This window comes from Rhipicephalus sanguineus, chromosome 1, assembly GCF_013339695.2.
Source record: "Rhipicephalus sanguineus isolate Rsan-2018 chromosome 1, BIME_Rsan_1.4, whole genome shotgun sequence".
Taxonomy (NCBI): Eukaryota; Metazoa; Arthropoda; class Arachnida; order Ixodida; family Ixodidae; genus Rhipicephalus; species Rhipicephalus sanguineus.
Genome location: NC_051176.1, coordinates 295,863,199 through 295,878,364, shown reverse-complemented (window position 1 = coordinate 295,878,364; position 15,166 = coordinate 295,863,199). Strand labels below are relative to the sequence as shown.

Below are 15,166 nucleotides of genomic sequence, written 5' to 3'. Positions count from 1 at the left end.
ATCGCTACCATTTGGTGATCTGTGCGCCATGCCATTGCAGCATCTTGTACTTGTGGTTGAGGCTCCTCTGCTGTGGCTTCTCTACTGGTCGCATTTCCTTAAGTGGTATCCATTCCTTTGTTGAGAGACATCTACAAGTAGCCTCTCTTTCAGCGGCGTTGGTGTCTGCCGCGCTGGGAACCGGAGGAACGGACTTTCTCACTGAATGCGACATTGTCCTTCGTGAGGACCTTCGACGGCGACATCGTCTTAGCCTCACTTTTTCCGCTGCCTCTTTGTGAGTTGAACTGTCTCTCACCATCTGTTTCAGAATAGAAATCTCCTTCTTTATCTGAGGACAGTCCTTGGAGGAAGCACTGTGAGCACCACGACATGCAGTTTGGGCACTTCAGCGTAGTTGCACTACAGTTGTCTTCTGAATGAGCTTCGGCGCATCGGAGGCACACTGCGGAATTTCTGCAAACGCCCTTCACATGGCCAATCTTCCGGCAGTTGAAACACTGCATAGGCCTCGGTATAAATGGACGAACCTGGTGGCGAAAATGGCCAACCTTCACGTAAGAGGGAAGACAGTCACCCTTGAACATTACTCGCACACAACGTGTGTTATCTGGGCGACCTACATGCACAATGAAGTTGTTTTCACTCGCCGGTTTTGTAAGCACTGGGAGGTCTTCATTGGTGATTTCAGTGTCGATGTCATAGAAGACACCTGTTCCGGTGGCACCATCCGCTGGAAAGATTGGTCGGACCTTGATGTTTCCCAGCTGCGGTGCATGCTGCAGCGTGCTCAGCGCACTCGGGTTCATCACATCGATTGCCAAAATGTTTTTCCTCGTGTTTAGCCTGATATTCTTGATCTCGTTTGGCACTGTGTTTTCAAGGTACAAGGACAATGCATGCCTGTTGAGGACACGCAGATTGTCGATAGCGTTCTGTGGCACAAACAGGATGGAGTGGGGCCACCGCTGAGGCGCAGTTTTCACAGTGGTTGTACTTGACGCCGACGATGCGTTGATGATTCTCCGTTTGGCCTTGCGGTACAGCACAGGTTGAAAGCCGTCTTCCGAGGACTCATCGCCTGATGCGGACTACAGCTCGGTGTCCTCGCTCTCGCTTGCTGTGTTACCACGCTTCCTCGAGGCGATCCCCGCGGTTGAACCGGAACCGGACGGAACCTCTTGGGGTTGCACATCCATCACCGTGATGTAGGGGGCGGCAGACCCCACAATTGCAGTGTAAAATCTAGAAAACGGCAGAGACAGGCAAGATGTGTTCCACAAGAGAAGCTGTATGTCCTTCAATTTTTGTTTGGAAGCCATACAGGATCGATGAAAATTTATTTGCGTCACACCTGCTTAAGTTTCCGATGTTTTCGTCGCTACATATGGGTGCAGACGAAACAAAGAGTGCAAAATAGGTTTACAACCGTTAAATTTCAGAAAAAAAAAAAACGAGGGCCCTACTTCCGCGATTAGCCTTTCTAAATAGCATATCTTGGGGCAACTGGGATCGTACCAGTCGAAAAGACCGTCACATGTATCACAGTGATGGCATACGTTGATATGGCTGAAAAATACGTTGATATGGCTGACCCTAGTCAGGCAGAGGTAATCTGCCTTTAGTCCCTTCAACCCAGGCAAACTTTCCTTTTGTCGAAATAAACTGAATGAATGAATGAATGAATGAATGAATGAATGAATGAATGAATGAATGAATGAATGAATGAAAAACTGTGATATAGAGAGCCACAGTTTATGCATTAGGAAGGATGTGCCGTATGCGAATGAAACACCACACAACTATTTACTTTCGAGTCGAATGCCGTGAAGAGCTTGTCTGTTTTTCCTTCTTTTTCAATACCACTTTGATTTGTCATGTCAGAGTCACAGTCCATTGCCTTGAGAAGGAAGATTGTTCTGGTGATCTCTTTTACTGTCTAGGTTAACAAATTAATGAGTAAATAGAGCAGCAATTCTTGCAAGCCATTGTATTTAGGTTCGCAAAGCCACAAAAAATATGATAAAGAAGCTGAATTGAGGAACGAAAATGCAACGTTAAATACAAGTAGTGGGTCACGTGTGCTTCTAATGTATGTTGAAGAATACATTGGTGTTTAATTTTATGTCGCGTTCGACACGCATAGATTGAGGACGCCTCGTCGTACCGCGAAAATTCGTGAGCTGTGAGATGCTCGAACGCCACGTCGACCATGTGGCGCTTACTCGAGCTCAGCAGCTTACCGACCAATAAAGTTTTGTGTGTTCAGGGGCCGGGGCCAGCAGATCGAGCAAGCAGGGTGTGTGGCCAATCAACTTGAAGTCGCCTGAAAGAAGAGCTGCCTCTGTCGAGCGCTTCAAGAGGCATTGACACCTGTGACTTGACTGCAAAGCGACGATGGCCTTTTCGGGCCAGTTGTCTATACGATGAGCAAGCGAAATGCCCTACATGACTCATCTTCAGTTCAAGAATGTCATTCCTGAACTTGGAGTTGTTAAATAAGGCGTAGAGGAATCTATCACTGGGCTAGTTGGTAATGGTTCTTGAGCATCTTAAAAACAGCGCTCAAAACGACACGGACAAGAGAAGATGAAGGATAGGCCAAGTAAGGCGCCCTGCCCTCGCTCTCTTGTGATGCATACCAGGTCGGAGAGCGACCGCCTCCGGAAGGCGTCGTTCCCGTGCACGAACCTCGGAGCACGACAGATTTTTCTTCAACTTCAGTGCTTTCTAAGAAACCGGTGGAGGTTTTATTTTTATAGCATCGCGCTCAGTTCATCATCATGGGCCCACCATACGGATTTAATCGCTTATGCCGACGGGCAAGCTGCCAAAATAAATAAGTAGACGAATAGATTTTCCACGACGAGTACAATGATAGCGATACTACGATGATGAATTGTCAAGAGTGTCTTCATTCAAATGTCAGTGACGTGCATTGACATCGCTTTCGTAGACAGATGAATTCTGCCGAATATTGCTATGTATTTATTGTTATTTGTTCAATTATTTTATTTTGGTTTTACGTGCGACTATATACCGGCAAACGAAAGCGCGCCGTTACCGGCAGCTGTGTTTTTTTTTTTTTTTTCGCTAATATAATCACGCTGCCGAAGCTGACGTCACTGCGGCACCAAGTCGGTTGCAACAGGACTATCATCTAAACGAGCAGGAAAATAGAAGTGAAAAGCAGCGGCTCGCGAACGTGTGACATTTTCTTTGCAATGCATCTAGTCAGCTTTGTGTCGTGCTTTTCCATTCCTTATTTTCTCTATATAAACCAATGTACCGCCCGATTCATGGCCGATCCCCCGGTGTTGGTTGCGCCAGGATACGGAGCAACCGGCAAATTCACGAATGGGAACACGTTACTACTTCAAAGAACTACCTGCTTAGTGGCTCCATGGGTGCGCGCCAGTAGGACTAAGCAGTCATCGTCAACAGCAGCACAGGCAATATCGCGTCTATACGTGAGGTAAATGCAGCGCAATAAGTTGTTCCGCTTCGATATGCGCCAACCTGCGCGATACTGTCCTGCAACTATGGATCTTTTGTGCCTGCGTTGTGTGTGTGGCTTAATACTCAAAGACGAAAACATGTGAGCAGTTTTCTTTTCTTTTTTGTATAAAAGAGCCGCCCCGCCACGGTGGTCTAGTGGTTATGGCGCTCGACTGCTGGCCCGAAGGTCGCGGGATCGAATCCCGGCTGTGGCGGCTGCATTTTCGATGGAGGCGAAAATATTTGAGGCCCGTGTACTTAGATTTAGGCGCACGTTAAAGAACCCCAGGTGGTCGAAATTTCCGGAGTCCTCCACTGCGGCGTCCCTCGTAATCATATCACGGTTTTGGGACGTTAAACCCCAGTAATAATATCTGGGGTTTAACGTCCCAAAGTTAAACCCCAGTAGTTATTATATTATTCTAAAAGAGCCAAATCGAGAAACCGAAACTGGGCTAAATTTCACGGGAACGTAAAGCACGCCTAAGTATTCTCATAAAACAAAACATTTGTAATGAAAATAGGCCCATTCCTGATTATAACGTGGACACACACACACACACAAAGCGAAGCTTGCGCTAAGTCGCGCAAGGCTCGAAACTGGACGACCCTGAAGTCTGATCTGGTTGCTTCCAGGTTGTCGCTAGGCTTTAGCTAGGTTAGTCACGACACGGATGTCCAAACTCCAGAACCGTGCGTTCGAACCTCTCATAGAACGAACGTTTCTTTATCTCTGCTTTTTTCTCTCTCTTTCTTTCTATCTTGACCGTTCAATTTTTTTCTATCTCTTTCTGTCTTTTTGTGTCTTTATTCCCATTATTTATCTCAATTTTTCTTTCTCTCTTTCTTTCTGTAGCCTTCTCTCTCTCTCTCTCTTAGTGAGCCAGTGGTGAGTAGTGGGATTTGCCCAATTTCTGTGGCACATATAAACCCGTCAACGATGACGATAGTTTTCTATTAGGCCGCCCAAACTGAGGCTAGCTTTAACAGCTTCGCTGTTAAAAAAAAACAGAAAACAGTTTCGAATCAGGAATGAGCCACATGCTATACACCTTTTTGAATAAAACTGAGCCATGGGTTCCATGGTAGGAGGGATTATCAATCTCAATGAGCTGGCCCACTCCAGGGCGCGAGGGTTAACTATCCGCGACCATGGAGGACTTCTGGGTCAACCTGGAGGATTGGTAAATAGAGATCAACCGACCACGTACAATGAAATTACTCTACATTTCGCTATGGGTAGGAGAGTCCTTCCGCCTCCACCTCGTAAGTTAAACAGGGCGCAGGCTTTGACACTGAGATTGCTACAAACTGAAGCATATCCTAACCTTGCCTTTCTGCACAGGCTTTATCCTGATGTTTATTTAACTATTTCATGTACGAAATGTGGCGTTTTAGCCACCTTACACCGCATGCTCTGGGAGCGCCCCTCGGTACGTGGCACTGATACAACATCGGCCAGCAAGTGGGGCTCCGCTCTGAGGAGGCCGGGCATTCAGTCACAACGTTGGGCTGCCCAGAGGGCCCACGATGCGGCGGTAGGTCTCGGCCTGACTGTCCCGTCTTGGGAGCGGCCCGCCGTGTGCTAAGGCACACGCCTCCGTACTTTGTTAATAAAGTTTTTCCAATCCAATCCAATCAACTCTTCGTGACCAGGACAGCCGACATGGCCGCATGCAGTCTGTTTCACGTGCGACCCATAGCTGCTTTGCCCTCGTGCTTTCTCTCCGCAGTATCTTGGGCGAATTGGTATACGAACTGAAGGGCACGATAGAAAGGACTTTCCTACTCCTGTCTGCTTCGTAGTCTTGATGATTAGTGGGGTTTTGTGGCGCAAGGGCCATGGGTGGCCAAAGAGCGCCATGGTTTGATATGGTGTTAGCGATGACCGATGGTTCCAATGATGGTGTATTATGGCTGTACAGAGGCCTAAGGTCACGCGCTATATAGAAGCGTAAAATATGTGTAAAGAGTATAAAATTATGGCAGTGATACGCGGTGTGGTCTGTGGTGTGGAATGGATAACAAGTGAGCATGGTATCTACAAGTGAAAGATGGGGAAATAGCACGAATGCCTCCTCAAGGCCTTTGACGCCAAAGGCCTTGAGGCAGGTGCATTCTGCAATGAGCTACCGTAGCAACAACCTCTTTTCAGAGGTCGTACTACGGTTTGCCTGGGTATATGACATGGAAGTTACCGATCGACTACTTGTAAAAACGCGAACAGTGATTGATATTTAAAAACTGGTTCCTTGCCTATGAACATCGATGGGTGTGGAAATTGCTCTCTGTATGGTGGTCTTTCTTTTCTAGTTTTGCGCTGCATTAATATGTCAGTCTTTGGATCCAAGACGGTATATTTGAAATGGAAGACGGCAGAAATGAAGATATTGGGGACCGATCTTTTCCTAGAAGAAGAACACGTGATCATAAACGGCGCAGCGTAATACCAATTAAGAAGAAGCTGAGTAGAACAAGAGCTGGAGAATTTTTTAGAGGATTTCAGTGGATGCCAAGAACAAGAAAATGCTGCCGACATGCGCAGGAGAGTACGCCTGTTGCCAGAATCACCCGCTCTACACATATAGTAATCGCCATTACGTCCATGCAACGGAGGACGGTATACCGACGAAAGCACATGGATGGCTTTAATTTTGTCGCAAATCATTGCGATATAGCTCATGCGCGGCCATTTGGACTTTTTTCGGCGGAGCCGTTTCAAATCCTACAATAAAATGTTCCAATACAAACGGGCAAATTATTGCATGACATATCTATAAGAGCCAATTCCAAGTTTTACTCCTGCACGCCGACAATTGTAGGCGATTTACATTTTAAGTGTATTATAGGGTGCCTTGGTGGCGCACTGACGAAGAATTGCGGTTTTTGCGCAGCGCAGGTGAAACACAAAGAGCGCGAAGATGTACGATCAACTTACATGTGTCTGTGACTCGGCCGCGGATCACCCCTTCACCACCTTTACTCTTCGCCAACCTGCGCTGCGATGTTCACATTTGAACAACGAAAGACAGTGAGCGCGGAGCGCACATGCAATTTACCGGTTGTTTCTCGAAACTATATAGAGCCAATGATTTAAAAAAAATGATCAACCGCAACTGAATGAAACCAACGACATGTTGCCGTCATGGGGCACTCATTGGGGTACTTTTCATATTGCGCTTAATATTTTAATTAACTAAGATCAACTATGCAAAATTTTTAATATTCACCTCAGGGCCAAGGACGTTTCGTTACGTTGTATAGGGCATTCTATAACGTCCGATCAAATGTTTTGTGGCAACGTATATGCTGCGTGGTGATTTTTTTTTGCGGCGTTGGAAGAAATCTCGGGAAATATGAAATAAAACCACGTGACTGCGCCCATGTAATATTGTATTGCAGCGCTCTCAAGTGTGCTTCAAGAGAAACAACCGTGCGCGCGTACTGTTAACTTATCGCTGATCAGGGGCGACGGTGCTTCCTTGCCGCATGGCTCCGTCAAAAATGCTGACGCACTGTGAAGCCGATGCCAGAGCCGCTGATTTCGCCACGGTCCGCGCAATGGTTCTTTTGCTCGAAGAGAGCGCTGCAGTACGGTAGCGCATAAGCCCATTCACGTGGTTTTGTTTCAAATATTGCCGGATTTCTTTAAACGCCGGAAAAAAATCACCACGCAACATGTAAACGCTGCCACACACGCATACACAAAAAAAAAATGGATCGGTCTTTTTTCGAATGCCCTTTACAATGTAACGCCATTGGCCCTAAAGTGAATATTAAAAAGTTTGCATAATTCATTTTAGTTAATGAACTAGTTAAGCGTAGTAAAAATACTTGTAACGAGCGCCACATGACGGCAAACCGTATATGTCGATTGTTTCATTCAGTTGCGGTTAACCACTTTTTCTAAATCCTTGGTTCTATAATTGTGTGAAACACCCGGTATATACTATGCATGCTCATATAGATTCCTATTTCTGAGTCATTTTTTTCGTGAGTATATATAGCGTATATGGAGGCACGCAATAAACTGTTCGCATGATAACGCGGGAGGCACGCGAAACATTGCGTTACCGTGTTCGACGCGAAGCGCGTTTCCCTTTTTGTGGAGCGCTGTGCTATTATCTATAGGTGGGAACAGGCCGAGCCTCCTAAGAAAGTCATATAACTTTATTTTCAACACGTCATTTTTTTTCTTCTGTACGAGGAGTTCTTTTCTGTGGTTATTATATTACTGATCTTCAAAGCGTTTATTTTCTCTACTTGTGCCAGCTCCAATAGCCCTTCGAGCGAAGCTCATCGTTCTGCGAGGTAGCGAAGAGCGCCAATCGTGTTTTGTTTTTGTTCGATTGCTTAACGGCGGCAGTATTTCTTATTTTTTTTGTCACTTTATTTCCGCGTAAACAAACCGCAGGTTTTCCTGAGAGTTCATTGCCCGCCAGCGATTTCCTTTTCGTTGCTCCTTAAAGCACGTATGGGCATGTTTCTTAAACCTCGCTATATTTACAGAAGTGCATTTCAGAGCTGAGACCCGGCTGACGCTCGTGCGTTTTGGCGCTCCCAAACCGTTTCGAAGAGCCCGCGCGCGCGTCGCGTCACGTGCACGCGGGAGCTCAAACCCTGGCTGCGACCAACGGTCCCGTAGTCCCCGGCTAAGCATTCAACCTGGTTATTTCGGGCGCGCACCGGAGGGGTGCTGGAAAAGCAACCTTCCCAAGGTCGGCTTTCAGGCCGCACGGCGCACGATCCTCAGCCGAGAATCAGAGCAGCGCGCGTAACGAGGAGCGGACCGAGTACGCGATCGACGAGCTTCTCTCGTAGCAGCGTCGTCCCTGTATCCAGGGCCCGAGCATGCGGTACGTGGCGCTGGCATGACGACAAAGGCGCGCTCCTATTTGCGGAACCGCCGCCGCCGATTCAGACTGCTTGGCGTCGACAGAGCGCCTGCTCTTCCAAGGTCGCCGCCGCGGATGACGTCGGGCGCGGCCGCAGCTGTAGCGCGATAACAACATGCAACCAAGACGACAAAGCAGCGCGCTTCGGCCCCACTGGAGGTGCGGCCACGCTGCCGCCGCCGACGACGAGCCGACCGCAGCGGGCTGTGCACGAGGTGACTCCCTTCACGGGATGTCATCTTGCCGTTGACAGCGGCAGTGCGTTCAACCTGGCGACCTTGAACAGCCGGGTAGCCGTATGTGCAGCCTCCAAACAGATCACTCGCAATGAACGTGAGGTCGTGCACTCGGACACATGTGGCATTACGAGCACGCTTTCCCTCGGAACCGCGAGAGATAACGTAATAGGGAGCACTGTTGTTAATTTTGTCCGAAAAGACACTACTCCACACCGCCCTCTGTCCGCTGTCTCTCTCACGTAGCCAAAGACCGCTTGGATTATCGCGAAGGCTACTATCGCGCGATTTAAAGACGAAAAAAAAAACCGCATAAAATTAAAGCTTTAGTACTGCCAGTGCGAACCAGAAACGAACTCTATGAGTTGGAGAGCAGCGTTGACAAGCGGCGGGATAGGTTGTGTGGTTATATGTATTTTAACACTTGATGACCATCGACGACTGTGACAGTTCACGGGGCGCAGCAGCGCACGGCATCGATCGTGTCGAGGTTGGGAGAACGAGCTAGCGCCGGGACGCGGCAGCCATGGCCAAGCGTAGGAGCAGATCCTATGCGAGACAGCTGTACTTCAGCTGAGGGCGTGGAAACCACGTGGCCATGCGAGCGTGGTGGTGCCTTATAAACACAGTCGCCCATTGGCCGCAGCGCCTCGGAAATCGCTCGGCGCGCGCGCGAGCGGCAAGAGCGTGTTCGGGAAAGCTCGGCAAAATTCGGGCCCTGTCGGAGCGAATGGGTGAGCGCGTGACGTCTCCCGACGTCAGTTTGTTTGCGGGTGCGCTCGCGAGAGGGCTTCGTTCTCGCGCGTTCCAAACCGTCGCTGCGTCGGCCACGGAGGCTGCCTTCGTTTTTCGCCCATATTTCTTCGCGAGTGTGATCGCTTTGGTTTGGATTAACTATGAGCATCCACACGTTGCTGCAAGCTGCTGAATACATCGAACGGCGAGAGCGGGGTAAGTGTATCTTGTGCAACCCAGCCGATCTTATTTCTGCTTCGCTGCCGATCTCCGGAGGGCACACGTTAGCTTCCAACATGGACGCCAACCGTTTTTTGATCAGCTGATTTTGACACGGGGCGTGCGTGCCTACAGACTTAGTCTCCTGATGGCCGCATTTTTTCATCTCTCGATTTTTCTTGCAGAAGCCGAGCATGGCTATGCGTCCACTATGCCGATTCCTGTCGATCTCCCGAAGAAGAAGCCGAAGGCGAAGAAGACTCAAGGGAACAGGTCAGCAGCGCACGGCGATGTTTACCTTCTCGCGGCGCAGCCTATCCTGGAGATCGCGTGACGGCACGCTTGTCCGTCGCTTGTAGGCCCCTTCGTTGCAATTTCTTGAGCGCGCGGTGGCATCTGCGTGCACCAGGTAGCGAATCAATAACAGCGAGCCCGGCGCAACTGCTCTTCCGATGCTATCGGCGCCTAAAATGACGCTCGCGCCCGTAGCAACACGGTCGGAGTTGCAGCTGCAGCCAGCAGGCTTCGAGTGGCTTTTGACTGTGCTTCGGTGCCGAAAAAGTGAGCGCTAGTCCCTGCTATTTGCGCGGCCCGCCAATAGTAGCGTAAGCCTAAATGTCATTAGACCCCGATTTCGCTAGGGTTAGCAGCTCGGCCCTAGTCGCTGACGTTGAGGCCAGGCCTCCAAAATGAGCGCGCGTCGCTGCTTCTCGGCGGCGAGCGGGCGGCCGTCGAGCCCTGTCGCGATGCGCAGATGTATGCTTTGAGCGCCGACGGCGCTGGTTGCCTACTGCTGGGTCACATGCCCTCGCACCAGCTGATCAGCCATTGCAGAATAAGCTCGGAACGCAGTCACGTGAGTGCAGTGCGCTTCGAGAAAGAACGGGGTTGGATCGCCAACGTTACGATATTTGTGCACTTAGTAGTAGTTGGTCTTTGTGAATCGCTCTGGTCGGCTCTATACACTTTTGTAATAAAAAAGTAGAGCGTGCATGATTGGGCAATGAATAAACTTAAGCGTTTATTTAATTTAGCGGCGCGCACGTCTAACTCGCACTTTCATATTCTTTTCCTTACGCAGGACCACTCATAACGAGCTTGAGAAAAACAGGTGAGTCCAACTTTGTGCTCCTTGTATCCACGTGAACCCTTATACCCCTCACGTAGGTGTGAATAATGGCTAGCTTTAAATATGGTATTGTCTTGGGGCCAGAAAAATGTTTCGTGCCAACATTTTGCCGGCACAAAAAGTTCAGTGACCTTCACTTCGCAGCTTCTCGCTCCCCTCTGGCTCCGTCAAGTTTGTGGTTTACAGGACGAACTTGTGCGTGTCAATTTTGAGACGCGCTGCCGGTTTGACATCGATTGAGAGTGCACTGGCGGTCGCTTGTTGTTTTTATCGGCTCGGGTACTTGTTTTTATTGGCGCGCGCGTATTACGGATTCTGCAGTCGTTCCGAAGCCGCTCCTTTGAATGACGAAGTCGTGGAGGAGGGAGGGTTTCGCCGGCGGCTTGGTTTGGCGCCAAATGTCGTGCACGCGCCCGAAAGCGTCCAGCATACTAAACCGATTTGGGCAGGCAGTGAACGCTCGCCGCTGCAGCTGACCTTCAAGGTTTTGCGTCGGCGCGCTTGGGGGGCGGGGAGGCGCGAATGACGGTTGTGTCGTGTGCGGCGCGAGCCGGGAATGTAGCTCTATTTTTAAGTGCTCGCCTGCGGCGGTCGTGTGCAGTCGTACGGCGGTCATGCGAGCAGGTGTCTCGGCCTGGTGCCAGGAGCGGCCTGCGGTCGGGCGACGGCCACGCGCGTCTGACCTGGTCGCCAAACCGTGGGGCGCTCGAGCTCCAACCAGCTGCGCGTGGTTTTTGGCCGGCGGCGCGCGAAACGTGCTAGGCGACGACGGGCAAGCTCCATCGATCGGCGCTCTCCCTGCGCTTACGCTTCTCGCGACGCACAAATGCACTCGGCGTGCACGCTGTAACACGCTCGAGATCGATGCTATCAATTATTGCGGCATACGGGCTTTATGCGGGCTCCGCCAGCTGCCGTTTCAAGGGCGTCCCCGCCTGTGCATGCCGACGCGCTGGTGAGAATATTTTGCTAGAGCGACGGCGCGCTCCTCGTTCACTTCCGCTGCATAGACGAGCCTCTGTTTAACAGGCTGAACGTTCTCCTTTGTGCACGTCGGCGCCGCGGTGCGTGCGACAACTCGTCGCTGCGTTGGTGTTTGTACCGCTGTAATAATCTGCAGTCGGGTAGTAAGTCAGCGAAGTGAATGTTTGCACTAGCAGTGCAGCAAGCCACTCAGATGGGTGTAGTCGCAGTTCACAGCAGTCGTGACACAGAGACGTTCGCCATTACAATGCGCTAAACGGTATAATTGCCTACCTATTTGAACGACACTACAGTCCTTGCCATGTTCTTCTTTGTGGTAATCATGCGTGATTGGGTCCGCTCGGTTATTTCGCAATAGATCGTTTTCGAATTTCTAATAATTCAATTTCATTAGAAACGGATGAAGGCGCGTGTGTACAACTGATCGCATTGGTGTCGTATAGTCGGTCGACGGAAAGGTTGTAAGCACAGCTTCGTACGGGTGCATCCCTTGTTATTCACATAGAGAACTTCGAGCGTTCTCTGGACGTACTTTGAAGCAATTCGTGTAACGTGCAACGGCCCCTCAACATTCGCACTGAATGTTTTTTTTTTTTGCAAATGTTGAGAGGTCATTGACCGGTCCTAGTTTCAAATGCCCTTTTATTACGTGTGTTTCTGGCACCTTCGTTACCTGATGCGTTTTGTCGGGGATGGGTGATTCACTTCTGCTATGGATCAGTGCAAGGGTACATTCTTCTAGCGGGATCGTGACGTCAGCCATTCCTAGTTAATAACGCTGCAGGTTGAGTGCGTGACTGATTGTGAAGGCATGGGCTCGTCTGCGCTGTAGCGTGATCACTGGATGTTTTAAATCGGCCACCCGTGCAATTTTTCCTTGGTAGCCGCTGCCTCTGCTCTTCAGCTGTGTCTCTAGGTGCCATGAGCTTGGCGTTAAGCTCCGTCACCCCATTCTCTTCGTTTCTTCGTGGAACTCCTCGCGCCGTGCTTCTCCATTTTTCGCTGTCAGTTCAGCTTCGTGTGCATTGGGCTATTGCTGACGTAGTTGACGTTGTACGCGAGAAATGCAGTGAACCGTGTGCTTGTGCACGGATCATTTCCCGTGTACCGCGGTGAGCAAGACCGACGTGAATGGCATTTTAAAAGGAGCGTGTATGATAGTCGATGACTCAAACGTACCGCACTTCCAAACTGAGGACGAAAGCAAAGGGCAGGCAGATAAGGGCTCGGTGCGCTGCTGTCTACCTAGTACGGCGGAATATTGGCGCAGTGTCCGGAAATGCATCGGACCATTCGCGTTAGCGCTGTCGCGGTATAGTTCTGTGTTGCCGAACCCAAAATTTCGGGTTTTACACTGTGCCTCTGAGCATTCCGATGGGAGCGCAATTCGAGTACGCCCCTGTACTTTCGAACAGAAACGAACCCCCATGTTGTCAAATTCATGCGAAGCCACACGACTGTTAAATGCTTAGCTCCGAATGCAAACCGCAACTCGCTTCGCTATGACTTTGGCTACCTCCTTTATCGAAATGACATATCGCGCCCGCACACTCTGACCTCTTCATGGTCGCGTTCAGCAGATCCCGTATTCACAAGCTTACGTAGAACTGTCGTAAGAACAGATGTAAACCAGTGATGACGTTGGATATTGATTAGCAGATGTGGCCGCCCAATAGGAAACCGCCAGTACGAACGAAAAGCTTTGGGAATTCGGCCCGTGAAGTTCCCACGAGCGGTTCGCTTCGCCAGCTCGCGAATGGCGCCCACTGCGCCAGGGTTGCCGTTGACGGGCACTACAGCGCTGCCCTTATTGGCTGGTGGTACCACTGATCAGTGGGTGGTACTTGGTGCAGTGGTTTCGGTGGAAGAAGGGGAAACGCGGTAAGACCTTTTTCCGTGTAGAGCTCCTAAAAAAAAAAAAAAATGGGGAAGCTTGCACTAAGTCGCGCAAGGCTTGAAACAGCGAAACTAATCTGGTTGCTTCTAGTTTTTTTGTTTTTTTTTTGCTAGGCTTTAGCTATAGGTGTTGCCAGGCTGTTTCTAGAGAGGTTCGACTTAAACCGCAGAGAGTCACAAACACGACACAGATGTCCAAACTCCAGAGACAAACTCGCGCTGAAACCGAGCGATCGTACCTCTCGGAGATCTACGGGCACGTCGTCGTTGAGGTAGGGCTTCCATCGCTTCGGGGCCTTCTCGCAGCCGCCGTTGCCTTTCCCGTTCCCTAGTATTCTCTCGTTGTACGTACTTGGGGTCTTCGGCTCGGCGCCGTCGCTTCGCAGCCATTCCTTGGGCTAACTGTTGCCTTCATGTATGATGGACCAGTGGTGAGCAGTGGGATTTACCTCATTTCTGTGGCACATAGCCGTTTAGGATGATGATAGTTTTCTCCGCTCATACGTTTCAGCTCCAGCTTTAACAGCTTCGCTGTTAAAACTCTGAAGGGGGAGTTGCGCCTTGTCTAAGACTAAACGAGTTGCAACTCCTTCTCTTATATAAGTAAGCGTTCCGTTCTTATGCGCATAGACATATGTTTCCAGTAAGCGTTGTGTACTGTGTGAGAAATGTGTCCTTGGATAAACGCAAGCAAAGTGAAAAATTTCGGGAGGGGGAGGTTGAACCCCCCCTCCCTGGCTACGCCCCTGCTGTGTGTGTATGCATGGGGGGGGGGGGGGGGGGGGGGGGGGGGGGGGCTTACCGCAGATATCTCTTGATTTCAAATGATTTTGCTATAGTTATTACTGATTAGCACCATTTACAGATGTTCCTTTATTGCATTAGTTCCCACACCAATAGTTAAATTTGGTGTCTTAATCTGTGTTGCTTCAAATCTCAGAGGTCTTTGCCCCATATTCACCGAGCTTTTCTTTCATTAATGTTCTTCCACCATTGGTTGATGGCCTTTACTAATGATGTCTACAGTTTCAGGATTGTGTAACGTTTTTTTCTTGTGAGGAATTATATCGTAAGACGTTTTTCCTGAATGCAGGCCTTCTAGATGTGTTCAGTTTCTAATAACCTTGCCTCTTTACTCTGGTATTTCTATCGAGATACAGCTTCCTTACTGCTTCCCTCGATCGGACGTTGTGTATTTAAAATATTCTTTTTTCTTAAACTTTTGTCATAGTTGCGAGGACGTGTACGTACATGCGCACATAGTCGCCACATGCATTCAGAATTGGTCATGACGCATAAGTACAAAACTGCTCATGCAATTGCTGCACTGATATGTAGCATTTATTAAATGTAGCTGCCCCGGAAAATTTACCGCCTTTTAACATAATCCATAATAGAGCGGGTGCTTTCGCACCCTCTATCAGTAATGAGCGTCTGTTGTCTTGCAGCTGCCCTAAAGTTGCATAACTTTTTTTTTTTATAGTGTGCGAATTTTGCGAGATCTGTAAAAGAACTGTGCGTGTTGTGTACGACCAGGCAACCTTACACAGTAAGCAAAAAAGAGCCGAGATGGG

General features: G+C 49.4%; 1 protein-coding gene across 1 annotated transcript in view; it reads left to right on the top strand.

The window, feature by feature from the left end:
• Positions 1 to 9,370: 9,370 nt before the first annotated feature.
• The window catches only part of LOC119379305 (max-interacting protein 1), a 90,201-nt gene continuing 84,405 nt past the window's right edge, over positions 9,371 to 15,166 (top strand). Inside the window, exons 1-3 of the mRNA XM_037648576.2 lie at positions 9,371 to 9,580; positions 9,769 to 9,856; positions 10,665 to 10,694. Coding sequence (XP_037504504.1) covers positions 9,526 to 9,580; positions 9,769 to 9,856; positions 10,665 to 10,694 — 173 coding nt within the window. The 5' untranslated portion in view covers positions 9,371 to 9,525. The remainder of the gene's footprint in view (positions 9,581 to 9,768; positions 9,857 to 10,664; positions 10,695 to 15,166) is intronic.